The sequence below is a fragment of the Triplophysa dalaica genome, chromosome 17, assembly GCF_015846415.1.
Source record: "Triplophysa dalaica isolate WHDGS20190420 chromosome 17, ASM1584641v1, whole genome shotgun sequence".
NCBI lineage: Eukaryota > Metazoa > Chordata > Actinopteri > Cypriniformes > Nemacheilidae > Triplophysa > Triplophysa dalaica.
In genome coordinates this window covers 13,979,182-13,994,471 of record NC_079558.1, presented here as the reverse complement: position 1 = coordinate 13,994,471, position 15,290 = coordinate 13,979,182, and the positions used below count along the sequence as shown (strand labels likewise).

At 37.5% G+C, this 15,290-nt stretch overlaps 1 protein-coding gene across 2 annotated transcripts in view; it reads left to right on the top strand.

Moving 5' to 3' along the window:
- pemt (phosphatidylethanolamine N-methyltransferase) overlaps nucleotides 1-15,290 on the top strand; it is an 85,206-nt gene that overhangs the window by 53,839 nt on the left and 16,077 nt on the right. For both annotated transcript variants that reach the window (XM_056771132.1, XM_056771133.1), the window contains exons 4-5: nucleotides 8,264-8,409; nucleotides 13,329-13,440. In XM_056771132.1, coding sequence (XP_056627110.1) covers nucleotides 8,264-8,409; nucleotides 13,329-13,440 — 258 coding nt within the window. The remainder of the gene's footprint in view (nucleotides 1-8,263; nucleotides 8,410-13,328; nucleotides 13,441-15,290) is intronic.

Sequence of the window (15,290 nt, the reverse complement as noted above, 5' to 3'; positions counted from 1 at the left end):
ATTTCCATAAGCTAGGTTTGTAACCAAATTAAATTTTTCAAGGTTATGGAAGCTATATCTAAAATAACATTTAGGTGTATTCAATGCGGTTTAAAGGTGGCAAAAATTAATTCACACAGCAGTTGAAAAAATAATGTTATCAGATGGTTTATAAACAAGTCTCTATTAAAAATAACCTTATTTTTCAATGGTGCGACCAGCCGTTCGAGGGAGAATAAAAGTCTCTGCAACTCTGAAATTCTCCCTGTGATTCGACAACAGACACACATAAGGCCCATATCGTGGTCTAAACCAATCAATGATAGTGAAGGGCGGACCCCCCTCTGATTGGCCGTGGTCCAGATATTCCTGTACGTGTGTGTACCAGAGGTCGCGTTAACCGAAAATTCTCTGTCATTGACAGATTTTTTACCAATGATTTTTGGAGTCATTTTGGCGGATTACAATGAGGGCAATTTGTAAATTCCCGTTTCCCTTCATCGTGATATGCTCGCGAAGCGACCAGCTAAACATGTGATGCGATCTGGGAAAACCCGTCGGATGTCGCGCTGGGACACCGGAAAGACCGTTCACCTATTAAAGTAAACCACATAACATGAAGAATGAAGGAGTATCAAAGCACATTTCCCGCCAGTCCTGTGCAAACTAAGGCATGCAAAGTTTTTATATACAATGTTTTCTTGAGTTGACAGAGCTCCCAGTCTGCAGCAATGGGAGTTATCCCCGGTCCGCTGCTCATGCGAGCCTGAACGCGATCACAAAACATACAAGGGATAATCAAAAGTCCAGACACTATGCACATGGTAAAACTTGCTTCACTACTTATAAGTTGTTGTCCGTAATGTTTGTTATTTTCCTTGTGTAGTGATAATTGCAGAGCTCTCGTTCTTTAAATGTGCCCTGCACCATTTTTCTTACTTTCGTTTTATTCAAATGGTTTTGTACATTATTTTATAGACTTCAACACTAGGAAATGTATTTTAATAAATTGTTATTAGAGTAAGTCTCTTACCACTGTAAAGTGACTTTTACTTGTGATACTGGACTTGTGATTTTCATCACTTAACTTTAAACACTTTTTTATTCAAATTCTGTTCCTGAACCTCATAGCGCTTCAGCCGACCTCAGCCATAACTTTTGTTACATACAGAAGGTATGAGCGAAATAAAAACTGATTTGGAAAGGGCTTTAATATGGTATCAAAGACTGTAATAGGCCTATACACATTTTCACCATATGTTGGGTTTTCCCAGATCTAATCACATATGAAAATAAACATTAAAAGATTAAATATATAACTGAATATAAATAACAACGGCTTTATTGGGCATTCGGTTGTATCAAACTACAATAAGTTCCGAGACGCAAGTACAGCCTGATGACGTCATGAACATTCTAATTACCACCTAATGTCACCTCACACCATAGTCACGGGTAATAATAGATAATGACAGATTTTTTACGAGCCTGTCAGTCAAAATGACGGACAATAAAAAAAATCTAGCGCAACCTCTGGTGTTTACGTTTGAAAAGGCGTGTGCTGCAGTCATACAGAGAGAGGTAAGTAGCCTAATGCCGTCATTTAAACAGAATGGATGTAGCCGCGGATGATATGAAAAGAACAATTGACAAAATTTTCGTGAATAATATTAAGTTAAGGCCTGATCCGTCCGAAAATCATAAGCAATGCTCTGGCACGGAGCCATCAACCTCCCAGGTTATGTCAAGCCCTGGTCCATTTATCTTGAGATCTTTTAAGTTTAAATTTCAGTTAGGTGAAGCACTTTAATCACCCACACTTTTTCAGTGAGTTACCTTTCTTGTAGATTTGTGCTTCAAATAAAAAAGTATTTGTTCTCCAGATTGTTAGTTAATTGTTAACAAGTAAATTTTGACTATATGGACATTAAAAAAAGTTAACTGGTAAAACCAGTTAAATGTTTAATGTGTTAAATGCGATGCGATCGAAAATTTGGGTGCACCTAACTTTTGTGCTGGTGCTCCTAAGAAAAAAAGTTAGGCGCACCAGTGCAACCAGTGCAAATAGTTAACCTGGAGCCCTGATAAATGTAGATATCTGCTTCATTGACCAAAAGAGGCATTTAACACTGTGGAGGCTATGGAGGGTCAGAACATCTACTGGTACATAGTAGGGGTGTCTTGGTACAACAAGGTGGCAGACTCCGATCCGGGGAAATACAGATATGTTTATTAAATAACATACAGTATGCAGTCAAAAAAGTCCTAGTGAGGCACCACCAGCGGCACAACAATCCGCGGGGAGATATTCAACGAGAGACAGGAGAGGAAAGAGAGAAGAAGATGTTGCATTTTAACACCGATTGCGTCACAGCAGCGCGACTGAAGGCTGGTAAGGCTGTCCCGATTCAAAGGTTGTTTCAAAAGCAGTCCCAAAATGCGACCTTATTTCCACAGGTTTTTAAGGATGGAATGAATGTATCTTTCACAGCTTTGGCTATCCCTAGATTCATTGTGCGCGTGTAACAGCGTGACATTTTTTAATGTTTATCTGTCAAAACTTTGGTTAAATAAAAGTATGTAAGTCACAAAACGGTCAATTTCAGTGTTTTAATATTATACAGTATATAATGCTGTTAATTAACATTATTGGTGCATTATTGTGTTTTTTTAATTTGTAAGGTTGGTTAATTTAATATAATGTTGTGCTGTTTTAATCTACATAAATGTTTCATATTCTCGAAAATAAAACATAATTTTTCTGGCACCTTATATGTATAAAAATGTCAGAAACAGGAGCAGCAGATGACGCAAATCACACAATTAGGAAATCCTCCCTGAGGCTAGACCGTATCATTTCAGTTCGCTTCTTGGACTTATGAGGTTTTTTTCATTGTTGCAATAATTTAATATTCAATTATTGGGTGCAATATCAATTGTTTTGCATGTGTAAACGTCAATTCTTGTTAGAGATGAGGTCTCCATTTCAAATTCCAGCAGACAATAACCCCAAAAACACAATATATCTTAAAATAAGTAAATTAACAAAACAAAACTATAACTGGCCTATTACTGACTGCTGAAAGAATGTAATTTACTGTGTACGCCTACGACAAAAAGTTCATTAAAAATCCATTGAAATTAATCCAAAAAGCGTATCATCAAAATCGTCATTGTTTGTTTAAATGTATTTGATATTTTTACCTATTTGGCTGCTTACCAAAATTGCTTTATTTTTCTTTGCTATTTTATTGGGGTACACGCATAGCTGTACAGTGCGACATGCTATGAAAAAAAAAATTGTGCTATACAGTGCAATACAGTTTGGAAGGTGCATTAGACAGAGCTGCTTGTTTGTCTGAAGTGCGTTTGTTACATTTTACATTTAGTCATTTGGCAGACGCTTTTATCCAAAGCGACTTACAGTGCACTTATTACAGGGACAATACCCCTGGAGCAACATGGAGTAAAGTGTCTTGCTCAAGGACACACTGGTGGTGGATGCTGGGATCGAACTAGCAACCTTTTGATTACCAGTTCAGTGGTTTAACCCACTAGACCACCATCTCCATCTTGTTGTTGTGCATGTTCGTGTGTGGTTAACTAATGGTACACCACTATTTATTTTCGTTTTTATTTTGTATTTGCAATTAAAACTGGCTTTCCAGCAGAATCCATTGATCTAGAGTTCTCTGATCATGGCCATGTGGGAAAACATGTAAGGAATCACAAAAGCTCAATTCTACTATCCAAATATACTTGTTCTGTGTGTCTTTGAGTGAATGAGCTGCACACTTTAACATGTTACAAGCTTGACACTCGTGGATTTGTCTGTATCTCACTACACGTGGACATGAGTTGTTCTAAATTTATTTTATGAGCATCTCTCTGTTTGAACGAAGCTACTGTCAATCACACTGAAACTCAAGTGTCTGCGTGACGACCCACCAAAATAAAAGTCAGCTTAATTTGAACCAGAAGATAAAATACTTAAAGATCGTGTATCACAGGCGGTGTCTGCCAATCTCATATCTCTCTTGAGTGAGTATACAGTAGTATCGCATACATTGTATTTTCGAAAAGTAGTTCGTTTGATAAAATTTAAAAAAGAGAGATACGCCTGTACGATTATTTCCGGGCTAGTGGGGAGAGTGGGATGGACTAAAACACGGCTAAAACTAAAGTTATCATTCATTTTAGATGTAATGTAATGTGTATACACTATTAAGGATTAAAAAAGGTTTTATTTAAAAAATATGATGTTAAATAGTAAAAAACTATAGATAACTGTTTTACCTTTTATATACGACGTTATGAACACTATAAACAAACAACCATATACATTGTACAGAGTTTGTGTGAGATAGAAACAAGTTCGCATTACAGCAGGGAATGGTAGCATAATAAATAACACGATCGATTTTTGTGTGCTACGTGTTTAGTGTTACGCCACGTCTCGTCACGACTCAACAAAGACAATAAATTCTAAATAAAAAGACATTTTAAACAAGACATTTGTTGCCTGTAGTTGGAAGATTATTACTGATTTTCAGGACTTATGTTGTCTTTTTTCTCGTTGCCCAGTTGTCTGCATTTGCAGTTCACAACACAAGACAAACTCAACTCGCGTTAGTCCGTAACAAAGTAATTTACAATGAAAATATACATACGGGTTGCGAATCTGAAGCGCCAGTGAAGTTTTAATGCTTGGAATGGCCCCACCTTTTAAACAAAGCTTTCGCGCAAGGCCGGTCTAAATATCTCTCCAAGGTTTGTGAAGCAACGTCGGTGAAAACTTGAACATTCAGATTGTACTTTTCTGGAACAGTGTTGTAAACAAAATGTGACCTTTAGTGTTTAGTTGTCTCATTTTTTGTCAGGGCCAACAAAGAGTCTTTGTTTTCGCAACGAAACACACAGCATCTCCGCGACATGGCTGCGGCGGTGATGATACAATGAGATTTAAGAAGTACGCCCGCCTTACTTACGTTTAGATTTGGGCGGTCTTAGTCAAATCATGTTACAAAGTAACGTACATTCGCCAGGGTGTGGTGACACGAGGCGTTTCAGGCAGATCTGGGTGAGCATTTGCTTTTAGATAGAATGCATCTTTTGTTCAGACACTTTAATTTGACCAATTTTACGTGTCTAATATATGCATGGGCAACTTATAACGCACCATATGACTCCTTTAAGCATTGAAAATACAGAACTCTGAAATGTATACATTTATTAAACGTTAATGTCCTTTTTCAGTATCCTGTCTATTTATGTGATGACCTGCACTTGTGTTTTTATTCAAGCTGATAACCGACGTAACTTGTTCTACAACTGTTCGGCCTTTGCTGCAAAACTTTAAAACTATTAAAAAAAGTGCCTCTGTGATCAGAGGCAAAAGTTCACTTTTAAGTGCAAATGTTCACTTTGTTTTTTTTCATATTTGTTGATGTTCCTTGAAACCGATAGCCTGAAGTGCTTCCCCTTTTTGGTTTTCTACGTATGGCTAAGTAAGATGTTATTTAACCCAGTGCAAATGGTTAAACCTAGTGTCATCCTAAGGTGCAACCAATTTATTAGCCATGACCCAGAGACCTAGAAAAATAAACACAATGGTCTTCTATATAACACTGACCTTTCCCTCTTTTCTTCTTTCTTCTACAAGCCTTCCTTCTTTTCCTCTGCTCCTGAACAAGCTGCACAGCCAGGTGGCTTTAGTCGGAAGAGGAGGCCAGTGAAGTCCAAATGACTTGTTTACAGTTTGGGTGTAAAGGCCAAAAATAAAGAGAAAGAAGAAAGATACAGGGGATAATTACTCCTTCCTTGAGTAGATAGACAGAACTGTTAGGAAAAACTTTCCCCCTGGTGAAAATTACCTTGGGCTAAAGGACAGGTCGGTGTGAAGTGGATCTATGTGAACAGTCCTTGTCTACGGAGGCGGTATTGAATTAGAGCAGTAGGACAGGCGCCTTTTGTCAGCTTGTTTGTCCTTTACAGTCTTTACAGTGTAAGTTTGTTGCTATCCAGTGGTTTTACCCGTTTGGCTGGGCAATATAAGAAATATTATATATTATATAATTGTGCTGAAGATGTAAAATTGTAGACATTTTTACTGTTAAATTAAAACTGTTGTTGAAAATTAGGAAAAGTGTGAAAGGATGGCATAAACAGGCAATTTTGCTATTTTTCACAAGTAACACAAACATAATCCTTTTTATCACAACAGCAAGCAATATAAGTGAGACATGAAAGTAAATGATGAATTAGTCCCTTCAAAATAGTAATATTATTTTTCAGAAAACATACTAAACAAAATCATTTGCAAGGTTTGGAAAATGATAACCTTACATGTTGAGCATTTACATTTGATTTAAAGTAATAAAAAAGTGGACTCTTTGTCGCCATTTTAGTTTGAAACAGAAAATTGCAGTTAAATCTGGACTGATTTTCTTTAGATGGCTTGTGCTTTGGCACTTCTGCTCTGCGCGAATGAATCCAAGCTTTGTGCTCACTGCATCAGAGCGCATCTTTACATCAGGTGACAATAACATATGACTGATATATATGTAACAGACGCGACGTGAGACATCAAAGAACATTACTAAAATAAAATGAATTGTAGCTCATTGTTTATCAGATAATCACTTTGAATCATTCCATATTAAAGGCAGCAATCTAGATGACTATTTCAATTCAAGCCAAAATTTCAATACTATTTATCATAAACATTTCAAAAGAAATGTAGTTATATCACCCAGCTGTAAATGGACATTTTAGAGAAGCACGCTTTTAAGTGTGAAAATATAATTTGTGTTATTTTCCTCTAGAGACACACTGCCCGTCCAAAAAATAAGGATTGGAGGTCTAGGTTCAGCAACATTATGTGCCCAACAATGAGGTCAGCTGACTAACTGAATATGCTGAATGAACATGTTATTTCATCAATGGGTTTTTTCTTCCCTGATGGCACAGGCATATTTCAAGATGACTTTGCCAGGATTCATCATGCTCAAATTGTGAAAGAGTGGTTCAGGGATTATGAGACATCATTTTCACACATTGATTGGCCACCACAGAGTCCACACTTTAACCCCATTGAGAATCTATAAAATGTGCTGGAGAAGACTTTCCCATCATCAATCCAAGATGTTGGCGAAAAATGTATGACATTCTGGAATCTGAACATTGGAGAAGCTTATTGAAACGATGACACAGCGTATGCATGCTGTAGGTAAAGATAAAGGCGGTCCAATGAGCAGAACCATACCGCCAAATCAGATTCGCTTAATAGGTCTAGGTGTTATAATCCCACTATTTCAGCACAGTTTAAATGCCCAATAGGACATTTCCCACGCCTTATGCATGACAGGGGGAGCAGTCAGGAATATGAATAGATGAAAGGAGGTCTGAGGTTTCACTGGGTTCGTCGGGCAGGCATCCTCTGTGTTTGGGGGATAAATGATTATAGAAATGTATACCATACTTACCTTTCTTTGCTATTATCAGAGAGACATCTCATGAGTTGTGTGTCCAATCCAACTTTCATTATATCCATTATCCTTTGTGAAAGATGCCTGTTGGTGAGGTGCCAGAGAGACATCTCATGAGTTGTGTGTCCAATCCAACTTTCATTATATCCATTATCCTTTGTGCAAGATGCCTTTTGGTCAGGTGCTGCTGATAATGCCCTTTTTACCTTTGTATAGTGTCCTCAATGATTTTTGATGATAGTGATCCGTCAGAACTAAACTTATGTCCATATAACCTATCGAGTTTTTGCTTTTCCCAAAAGCAAGTAGCCTTCCCCAATTTCCGTCAGTTATGCCGTACATATGTTTTGCAAGTACTTGATTGGGAATATTATTTCCATTCAGACAAGGTTTTTCTGATTTAGGAACTGGCACACCACATCCTGATTGGTGCCTTTAAATGAGTCTATCTGACAAAAAGCCAGTGACTAAACTAATTGAAGCAGCCTGCTTCCCATCAGATTGGTCTTGTGGCCTGTCAATGTTTGTGAGAAATCCATTTTAAAGTTACCTCTGCCGGTGGTTGTCACCCTGACCCACTTTTTCTTTGACACAAATATTCTATCTAGTATCTTTTCTAATAATTCAAACACAGACCAGTGCAAGACAGGTGTACCTGCTGTCGGAAGCAGTCGGAAATAGTGTTTCTTCAGATAACTGTTATGTATTGTGTCACAAACGCAGGCTAGATTGTTATATTTTGAATCATACGTTTTTAGTGATGTGCACTTAATCTTTTTCATCTCTCTCTCTTTCAGTATTACTGTTGCCATGAAGGGACAACCACGCTGGGAGGCATTGGATAATGCAGTGGTGTACTATGCAGGAGCAGCTCTTATGGCTATAGGTTCTTTGTTTGTTATCAGCAGTTTCCTGGCCTTGGGATTTAGTGGCACCTTCCTGGGTAACTGAAACTTATTCATTTATACTTCTGTATTACATCTATCACTACTGCTTTTCATCGGACATGAAAAGAATCCTGAATAGGACTGACAAAGAGTTATGGTGGGCAATAATAACAAATCCATTATATTTTATGTAATGCTCTTTGTGAATGATAATGGCGGTAATTATAGTAATCAACAGCTGAGAGTTACAGTTTGCAAGGCTAAATGATTAGATATGGGATTAAGTAATTATAAAGATAGTGTCACATAATCCCTGTTTTTTACTCAAACACGTTAAAAATGCATTAGTTATTAGTTATATCACCTTTTGCGTTTATGTTCATTATAAATGAATGAAGTGATAACAAAGAATTATTTTGAAATGAATTTTGTGTTTTAACAGCATTTTCCTTTAAGCTACTTTTACTCTCATTGGGTTTGAAGACAAAATATAATTAAAGAACAGCCTTCTCCTAAATTAAATATGCCTGCACTGCACCTATACGGGCATATTTGATATATTTTTTAACCATAGATGCAGGAAATCCCACTTTATTTATGTAAGACTTTTGCATAGCATTTGGAATCTATAATGTGGATAAAAGGTAGAAATGATCAATCGGACCTCTATTGGAAGTTGTACAAAAGAAAAACTTCATTATTGAGCAATAAGTATGACTGTGGCAAAGAGTGTTAAATTCCTAAATTAATAAAAAGCAGAGGTAGTGTCTTTGCGAAAGACCGCCTATTCAATTTCACATTATCGTTACATTTCACTTTTAATCATTTAGAATATGCTTTTATTCAAAGTGATTAACAAATGCATTTAACATTTTATGAATTTTTGGACGCCACAACAGGATCAGCAGGGCTAATGTTTATATATTTTTCTGTCCTTCCCATACATACATAATTGGCATACATGCACGCCTTCTAATGCTCAAATGTATTTTTATAAATGTATAGTTTATACATTGATTGTGCGAATGCATTGCACTTGTCTATCGCATAGTCGATTTTTCTCTGTCTTATAAAACAAAATCAAATCAGTTCAAACCAGTATTGGCCAAAAAATCTATAATGCGTGTTTTCATGCATACATGTCGTACATACATGAACATACATAAAGTATTGATAAGTAATTATTTAATAGTTCTTATTTTAAAAATACTATTACATTTGTCAATGCTATGACACCCCTTCAGGGTTAACATCTAGCTCAAGTAGGATTTCGTAAGTGCTAGATCTACGTGGGCTTAACAATTCTCATCCAACACACATCTTAAAGGCACTTAATGTTCTGCGAGGCTGGACCTGCTAACACGTTTTGTGATTGTCTGTATTCACACCTCTTAACCAAACCTATGCTGACCACGCTGTGCCTTCAATTGTGTGCATGGAAAGCACTTCCTGTATCTAAAACCTGTGTCTGAACAATAAGTGAAAGTGACCTACTTGTCAGATATGGTGACCCATACTTGAAATGTGACCTCTTCATTTGACCCATCCAGAGAGTGGTGAACACACACACAGCAAGTCGTGAACACACTTACACCCGGAGCAGTGGGGAGCAAGTAGGGGTAAGGTGCGCAATGGCAACTCAGTCGTTACCTGCCAGTCCTGAGAATCGAACCGGCAACCTTCTAGTCACGAGTCTGACTCTCTAACCATTAGGCCACGACTCCCCCCGTAGAATAGCACCATGATCTAACTGATGGTTTTAGAATTATTTTATTTATCGGACCTTTTGGGGATCCTTAATCCTTTATTATGAATTAATTAAATTAATTGCTCTTTCTTTTTAAGCAAAATCTATTTGTTTTCTTCAGGCATTGATTTATATTTATGGACTTTAGTTTTACAAATACACTCGGGATTAACCATTCTAATTTAAACAGGTCTTAAAACAATTTTTAAACACATTTTAATACATTAACATTTAGTCATTTAGCAGACACTTTGATCCATAGCGACTTGCAGAGAGGGAGAAAGAGCGGGAAATCAATTTACTGCCCTTTTGAGAAGGCAATACAAGACGCCGCCCATTTGCTGAACACAGGGTTTTTGATGGGGTGTAAGAGGGTGTAAAAGCATGCCGGTGCAGATCCAGTGACTCGAATCTGATACGGGCTTCAACCGGTAGCCAGTGGAGAGAGATGAAAAGGGGTGTCACATGAGCCATTTTGAGCTCTTGGAAGACAAGGCGTGCTGCTGCATTCTTAACCAAGTTTGATAGCCTGTGCAGGAAGACCAGCAAGAAGAGCATTGCAGTAGTCCAACCTTCATATTGAATGCTCCTGGACAGGGAGTTGTGCCGCATACTCATTCAGATAGGGTCTTACCTTTCTAATGTTAAATAAGGCAAATCGCATGAGAACGTTGTCTTTTCAAGCTGGCCATCAAATATGACTCCGAGGTTCCTGGCTGTTTGGTAGGAATGATTGTGTTATTGCCAAGTTGGATGTTGAGATCGTGTTGCACCGCAGGGTGTTCCGGAAATACAAACCGCTCTGTCTTGTCAAGGTTAAGCTGAAGGTGATACTCTTTCATCCAAGCTGAGATGTCTTCTAGGTAGGCTGTAATGCGACCTGCTACAGTGGTATCGTCTACATGAAATGAGATGTAAATCTGGGTGTCGTCAGCAAAACAGTGATAGGAGAAGATTTAGTATTAGTACATTGTGTACAAACACTTCTTCTATTGTTTTCGCAACAACTACTTCTGAATAGCTGTCTGTGTAGAAAGATGCTTCCTGGCCATGCAATAGACCTATTTCACAGCGTGACGTGTACAAATCGGAAGTAGGGTAAACGCTTGTCAGGTAAATGCTCTAGCTCTGTTCACGTCACAGAACAGTTGCGGAGGCTGGAAGGAGTTAGGCATGTAGCATTGCCTTTATTTAGATTTTTCTAAAATATATCAGACATCGATAATAAATAAATCCTCAATTGTTTTCCCTATTTTTACATCTCAAAGTAGACCATACATAATGATACAGTGACCCTCAAGTTGAAGAAATAAAGAAACAAATGACTTTTCCAACAAACAAAAAGAACAGAACAATTTTCCACCTGCTGAGCTAGTACATTCATTATTTACCCTGTAATCGGGTTAGTAATGCTTTGGACTTGTGAATGATTTGCCCATTTTTCTTTCAATACAGGTGAGAGATTATTTAGCAAGTTCTCTCCACCACCCTGAGCCATCGAAAGGCTCCCCAGTATAGGAGCTTATATAACAGAGATATATAATGAATGTCTCGAAAAGTGAAACACAAATAATAGAACCGCTTGGAGCTTGAACAACCAGGTGCATGTTACCGTCAGACCTTTGTCCTAAACTGGGTCAGAGAGAGAAAGAAGGAGGGTTAAAACCCAGACATGGCAAAGGGTGGTTACATAGGCTCCGGTAACATAAGGGTGCTCTACTTCTTTTAAGGGCAGGTGCAGGGATTTTGGAACTAGATCACAAAATCAAACAGGGTTTTATGTTGGTTGACCTAAAAGGAGCGCATATCATGGAGGGAATGCAATGTTTAGTCTACATTATTTTTGCTGGCATGCTACAATGATTTCAATGAGCTTTATAATCGGTCTTAGTTTCCTAAAGAGCAAGTCATTAGACAACAAAATTGTTTTTGTAAATTGTCTTGAAACTTGACAAACACTGTGTTTTTAGTAAGAATCATTCCCATGACCCTGAAATAGATTATGCTTTTATCTAAAAAATATTACAGGACTTAAATTGGGCATTTGACAAGAAATCTGAAGTCTTATATACTGTATCACTGGTGAAAGCTAAGTTGAATAATGATTTTAAATTAAGCCATTGAATTTTCATAAAATGATTTGCTTGAAGCAGGGTTGATCCCTGATTTTCTTGGAAATCTCTCGGGGTTAGTATCCAGCCATGTTCTAAGATAACATGATAGGAATTTTGAAGGCTTTGTCTCGTCTGTGTCATGTTGCATCAGATTGTGCAATGTACAAGAGTATAATGGATAATAATAACATTTATTCACTGGTAAAAGGAATTGAAAATCCTTTAGGCCATCCTAAATATATATGACTTACTTTCTTCCAACCCTACGCAATCTGAGTTATATGAAATATTCTGGCTTTTCCTATCATGTAATGTCATTGAAGGGGTCCACGTTTTTGAGGCTCCTTACATTTACATTTACATTTATGCATTTGGCAGACGCTTTTATCCAGAGCGACTTTATCCTATACATTTTACATAGGTATTTGCAATCCCCTGGTTTCGAACCCTAACGCAATGCTCTTACCACTGAGCTACAGGAAAGCTCATAAAAATAACCCATACTGTGATAGGTTAATATATGTCTACTTAAGTGAAATTATACATTTGTAGAAGAAAAATATTAATATTGTTTAGTGGTCCCTTCATTAGATATTCATGTAAACATTCCAGGGATGCATCTCTTGGAAATACAAGAGAGACAGTGATGCCATAGAAGAACCATTTCTAAATTCCACGAAGAACCCTTCAGTCAAGTTTCTTTAAAGATGCATTTCTTTTTTTACATTATCGTAATCTGAAAAGAACCTTTTTCGCCACATAGAACATTTTGTTTTAAAGGTTCTTTATGGAACCATTTAGACAAATAAATGTGTTTTATGGCATTGTGAAGTACCTTTATTTTTAAGAGTGTAAATTCGAATGTAGCATTACATTCTGGCACGTCTCATGACTAGTCATAAGATGCGTCGTGATAATATCCAAGTCTTCCAAAATTCTTCTTTTATCTTCAACAGAACAAAGTTATTAAAACAGGTTTGAAACAACTTGAGAGAGATTTTTTGATTAATCATTCCTATAATAATGTTGCCGGATTAATTGGATTTAGAATTGACCATTTGACCAAATTTGACCATTGACCAATATTGACCATTTATTTTCTCTCTTTAAACAGGGGACTACTTTGACATTCTTATGGATCAGAAGGTAACCGGGTTTCCTTTCAACGTGATGGACAACCCCATGTACTGGGGCAGCACTGCTAACTACCTGAGCCTGGCTTTAATGTGAGTCTACATTCTGCATAACCTCGTCATTAATGTACATTTTGTTATATACATCAAACAAAACAAATTTGTAATATTTCTTTTTCATAACATGTATTCACTTCTCTGCTAAGGTTTAAAATTTCAGATTTCCAATATAGACTTACATTAACATTACATTTAGTCAATTAGCAGACGCTTTTATCCAAAGCAACTTACATGTGGGGACTTTTTGACCACATTGTACCTTATAAAATAGCGCATTACCATAATAGATATACTACATAGCAAATCGTCTGATTTCAGACTTAAATTAAATTATTTAAGAAAGTTAGAAAAATCCATGAAGTTAAAAATAAAATATTACACTAATCAATTCCTGTTTGATCATGGTGGTGACACATCCGCCGGTGTCTTGCTACACTCCCCAGGTATTTCCGGATAACTTGTCTATGTGCTCATTAGTAAACCACACTGTGGTCCCAAAATCCCCAGGACACTAATTTCCATCCCTCCATGGACCTGTCAACCGTCGTAACCGTTACAGAGAGAGAGAGACGATTCTGTCTGAGACAAGCAGCTATAATTTGCAGTAACATATTTCTCAGGAGCAATATGCTGCTATTTCTGGATATCTCCCATCTAAAATAACACACATACACGTCTGAGTGTCTCAAAGGGTGACAAACCTTTTTAATAGCAACTTAAGAATCTCCTGCTGATAGTGAAATGTGAGTAATATTAAAATTGACTTAAAAATAAATAATGCAAGAAATCTGGTCTTTTTATGCTGAAGTGACTCAGCAGTGACGGCATGGTGAACAATGCTGCAGCTTTAGGTCTGGACAATGTGTTAGTTTAATTATGTTGTGGTGGAGAGCTTTCATACAGCATTCCTAACACACTTAAAAAAAGTTGGAGTGGGTCTGCATGCGGTCACCTTGACAACAGTGACCAGTCTGCTGATGACTGGCTTGTTCGGTTGCTAGGCAGCTACTGATGGAGCAAGTAAGTGGCCTATGGTCTCCTAAACTATAAACCTTTTTACTGTTTGCCACTCTCTTTGTCTGTGTGTGTGTGTCTCTTTCTGTCTCAGCTTACTGTTCAGGTCTAAAATCGATCAAATAGTTCATCATGGTCTCTTGTGCGTCATAGAGGAAAGGGGCTGGTTGCTAACCTTGCAAAGAGTGAATTTCTGACCAACGAGCCCATTTACCCACTCATGCCTTTGCCAGGAATTTTTTTAGTATGCGTTTGTGTGATTTTTTTCTGTCTGTATGTTAATAAGCATTATTAACTGGTGAAAAGGGAAGTACAGCCTGTCACCAGCATATGTTTGGTTTAGGAGAATCCAGTTTTGGGGATTGGTGCACCAGCTGGACTAGCACCAGCTAATGTGCAATTCTTTCTTGATTTGGGCAGTATGAAGGTATATAATCCCTCGGAGGTTTGCAAGGCCGAGAAGGAAGGGTTTCAAGATGATTCCCAGAAGTGTTTTGTCATTAAGCACGTTCGGTGTCATTTGCATGGCACATAATATATGGATTTTTCCCGTTTTTTTTTTTTAAAACATTCTGTGACGTGCTCAGTTTTTGGGCGGAATGAAACTTTCATTAGACCAATGAAATTGCCGAACGGGTTAAGGTCAAACAACTTTTTGTTTACTATTTAGATTAAATCGAGCGCGCTCAAACTTCCCATCATTCTGATTACGGTAGTCATTTTGTCACCCTCATCATGGCAAAGACACGGAGAAATGCATATGATGCAGCTTTCAAGTTAAAGGCGATTGATCTGGCTGTTGGAAAAGGAAATAGAGCTGCTGCATGGGAGCTTGGTCTTAATGAGTCGATGATAAGACGTTGGAAACA